We start from the raw sequence: 4290 nt of genomic DNA, 5'->3' as shown, positions 1-4290 counted from the left end.
GTGGCCGGGGGTGCCGCCCCCGCCTTTTCTCCTGTTCCTGTCTCTGAGCGGGTCGGCCAGTGCGCCGACGCCGCCTCTTCTCCTGTTTTTGTCTTTGAGCGGGTCGACGATGCCACCCTGCTTCCAGCTCCTGAGGGGTTCGCCGATGACTCCACTCTCCTGCTTCCAGTTCCCAAAGGGTTCGCCGACAATGCCTTTTTCCCGCTTCCAGCTCCCGAGGGGTTCGCTGACGACACCTCTTTCCCGCTTCCAGCTCCTGAGGGGTTTGCCGCTGACGACACCTCTTTCCCACTTCCAGCTCCCGAGGGGCCCTCCTTCCAGCTCCAGAAGGGGTTGCCGTCATCTCGGCCCCTGCCTGTGCATCCTCCACCAGAGCTGCATCGACCCTGCAGCTCAGCACACCCTTGGTCCTCCCACCTGGTGCCGTGGTTGTCCTCCTGAATGGCCTCTACGCTCCCCTGCCTGGCGCTGAGGTCATCCTCCAGAACTGTCCTTCTTCGCCCCCTAGCCTGTCTACGAGTTTGTCCTCCTGAACTGCCCTTCTTCGCCCCTGCCTGGTGCTCATGGGTCACCCTAGGTGTCCCTATGTTTTCTTTTGGAATATGTACACGGTTTTTGGGATTTGGGGTTTTTGTGGACTTCCTACACTGTTTTTGGGACCCTTTGTCTTGGATTTGTCTGGCAGACGCTCCGTCATCACCAGAGCATTGCTTAATTACTTAAATACTTATATGAACGTAAATGCTTGTATTCAGTCGTTACAGGATTTGATTTTCAACGCTGACAGTCCCTGTGCAGATGATTATCTTTCAGTATGTTGTTTACTTGTATTTAGCCATACGTAACTTGACTTCAACACTGACAGTTCCTGAGCTGTTGATGTCTTGTTTTTTCCGTTGCTACTCTGCTTCCCCAACGGCGTTAGCTGTCCACCTGGTTACTGCCTTTTCACCTGTCCGTCCTGGTCCTCTGACTCTCCTGGTTCCTGCCTTTAATTACTCTACTCACTTGTTTGTCCTGGTCTTCTCAGCCATCACTGCCCTACCCTGTTTTTGCACTATACGTTGACTCAGTTACTTTGTGTTCTCCATTAAACCTCTTGAGTCCTACCTCAGTTCTTCCTCATCCCCTGGTGAGGGGGACGTAACCATAACAATATTGCCTTAATTTATAAAGAATAAAATTTTTAACTTGCAAGTATAAAAAAAAATCTCTATTACTGAGGCCGTACATGGCTTTAGTCTGTTGGAAAGTAAGAACTGACCCCTCCTCAAACAAGTCACCAACTGTTTTGATACCTTTTTGAGACCTGGTCTTGGACATACTTAACAATCTATTTTCAAGGCGGACTTTTCCAGAAAAGCTAGACATCGTGAGGAGAGGTCAGCTAACCCCAAAGCTAGCTAGCTTGTCTCAGTCCGGGAAAGGGTTTGTTCACCACTTCCATGGCTATAGAACAGGACTTATGAAACTGAAACGCAAAGATCACCTCTATGACACAGTCATTGAAGTCTTCCTGCACAAGGAAAGGAGGATGAATTTTGTCTATAAATAAATAGCATCTCTGGTGAGTATGATGTATTTTATTTAAATTTTGTATGTTTTTGCCATGTTATTAAATAAATATTGATTCTGAAATGCTCCTGATGTACGTGGCACAGTTGCGGTTGTAGTGTAGAGGTTTGGAGTTGTCTTAACAGGGTTTCTTGCTTTAGTAAAAATGGTATTCACCCTCAATATGCAAAATGCCTCTTTCTCTGTCATGCCAGGCTTTGTTATATTGTGTTTTTAGTAGTAGTATTGATGGTTTCTATAACTGACGTGATAGTGGTAATATTAAGATGTGAATTAAGTTGGGTAAGACCCCACTGAAGGCCCAGGTACCAAATGCATGGCCCGCCACTGGTAATGTGTGGGGTAACAATGTACAACAGACTATGGATTCAAATTACAGTAACAGACAATCAAGATGGTGCCTTATGTACTTGTGCTCTCTTGTGTGTGTGTGTTGTTTTTCTTTGTTTCCTCAGTCTTTTCCAACCCATCCCAGATTACTTTCATCAGAGAAGAATTGCTAAACACCAGACAACTCACACCAAAATACCTTTCTCCAATCTTTGTGAATGAGGAATGCTGTGTGGACATTCTGATCGGAGGTGCAGCTGCAATCTATGGGATCTGGACAAAACGCCATTGAGGGAAGTGCGCAGGAGCACTGGTAAGGCTACACCAGAGAGAGACCCGGACTCCAGTCCAGTCTATCCACCTAGTGAATGTCCGTTCCCTAGTCAACAAGATGGATGAACTCCTTCTCGTCTGACTTTGCATAATTTATAAAGGTTTTATATGATGAACCAAAAGATTAATTCAGAGTTTAGACAAAAAATACTGTATCAAATCTTTTATGAAAATGATTCATCACTTAAAATTAAAAATAAATATGAACAAAAATTAAAGTAACATGCATTGTCCTTGAGCTCATCACGGGCTGATGAGCTTAAGGACAATGTCTAGGGGCACATGCTACATCATCTCTCAGGGCTCTGAACAAAGTGGGAGGGTGGTGTAAGAAGAAGATAAAATGAACTGTTCACCACCTCAGCCCTGCTCCTCTCCTCCCTGATTGATGATACTTGGGGCTCTGAGTTCTGCTTCCCCAACCTCAACTCCTCCTGCAGGCGTCTGCTGCGACCACGCTCTGAGACTCTTCTACTCTACACCCTAGTTGCATCTGTCTCTCTGCTCACTGTGGTACTCAATTTGCTTGTTATTATCTCCATCTCCCACTTCCGGCAGCTCCACACCCCGACCAACACTCTGCTCCAGTCTATGGCTGTGTGTGACATGGGACTGGGGCTGTTGGTGATGCCTGTTGAAGGTCAGCACTATATTGAGAAATGCTGGCTGCTGGGGAGGATAATGTGTGCTCTGTCTCCTTATGTTTTATACTGTTTGGGTGCTAGTGCTCTGGGCCACATTGTGCTCATATCCATTGACCGTTATCTGACTATCTGTAACCCACTGATTTACTGCTCTAAGGTCACTGTGACTAAAGTTAAAATCTGTATCTGTGTCTGTTGGACTTGCTCAATTATCTACAATGTGTTACTTCTAATACACCATTTAGTGCAGCCAGACAGATTCAACTCCTGCTATGGGGAGTGTGTGGTGGTCATCAGCCAGATGTTTGCAACTGCGGACTTGTTTATAACCTTTATTGGGCCTTGTACTGTCATAGTTGTGCTGTATATCAGGGTGTTTGTGGCTGCCCTTTCTCAGATACATGCAATTCAGTCACAGGCTGCTGCTACCAAGGCCAGAGCAGCTCCAACTGCTAGAAAATCCCAGCCCAAGGCAGCCAGGACTCTGGGGATTCTGATAGCTGTGTTTGTGATATGTTTCTGTCCGTACTTCTATCCTGCTCTTGCAGGTATAGAGACTTCTACTAGTTTGTCCTATTATCCAATACTGAATTGGTTGTGGTTACTGAACTCTTGTTTCAACCCTCTGATTTATGCCATGTTCTACCCCTGGTTTAGAAAAGCTATCAAGCTCATTATCACACTCAGAATACTGCAGAATAACTGCCGGGAGGTCAAGATCCTGTAGACAGGGCTGGAAGTATCAGTCAATGGTCATTTTACACTGTGTCACCTCTGAGCAGACTGTTCTGCTACAGCACCACACAGACCCTTGACAGTGGCCTCAGGCACAGAGTTTCTCATTCTGTCAATCAGTCATGTTGTAAACTGTTTTTCTCATAAATACACACCTCAGTGCTGAGTGAAGCACATTAACCTGGGATGATGAGACTTTTCACCGCAAATGTTGGTCTGTTGACCTTGAATGAAACCTTGTGCAGGGCATTTGTGTTTGGTAGTAAAAATTTATATGTAGCCGGGTGGAAATGCACCTGTTAGACTTAGATATGGAAAAAGGGGTGCTACCGCTTTTAGAGAAGTAACCCTGGGAACGTAGAGGATGCTGGGTATCAATCCAGTGGATTCTGGGAAACATAAAAAGCCATGTGTGTTTACCTGACTGAAGCGGTATTTCAGCGGAAGTTCTGTAATTGGTTGTTGAAGGTAAATCTTGTACACCGCGAGTTTGTACTAACCGAATGTAAGTTGACAGTCGCCTAAGAGTGTTGTGTGTACGTAATTCTGTAAGTTTCATTTGTTTATAGCGATGCATATGTTGGATGTTTACAGATTTTAGTCCCAGCGTGTGACCCGTGGGATTTGGGGAGTGTGTCGTGCATCGATTACTGCAGACGGACTTTCTGTACAG

At 45.6% G+C, this 4290-nt stretch overlaps 1 protein-coding gene across 1 annotated transcript; it reads left to right on the top strand.

Annotated features, from left to right (window-relative positions):
• The first annotated feature begins 2130 nt into the window (after nt 1–2130).
• Nucleotides 2131–3609, top strand: LOC109973232 (trace amine-associated receptor 13c-like). The gene is made up of 2 exons (XM_020622656.1): nt 2131–2218; nt 2603–3609. Exons 1-2 carry the CDS (start codon nt 2131–2133, stop codon nt 3607–3609), a joined length of 1095 nt encoding a protein of 364 aa, XP_020478312.1.
• The last annotated feature ends 681 nt before the right edge of the window (nt 3610–4290 follow it).

The sequence above is a fragment of the Monopterus albus genome, unplaced genomic scaffold, assembly GCF_001952655.1.
Source record: "Monopterus albus unplaced genomic scaffold, M_albus_1.0 scaffold285.1, whole genome shotgun sequence".
In the NCBI taxonomy this organism is placed as follows: Eukaryota; Metazoa; Chordata; class Actinopteri; order Synbranchiformes; family Synbranchidae; genus Monopterus; species Monopterus albus.
Note: the sequence above shows the minus strand (reverse complement) of the source record. Positions and strands in the feature narration are given on the sequence as shown.

Coding starts and splice junctions, on each gene's coding strand:
- LOC109973232 (XM_020622656.1), top strand. CDS start 2,131: ATGCTGTGTGGACATTCTGATCGGAGGTGCAGCTGCAATCTATGGGAT. Junction 2,219..2,602: donor GGAAGTGCGCAGGAGCACTG/GTAAGGCTACAC, acceptor TCACCACCTCAG/CCCTGCTCCTCTCCTCCCTG.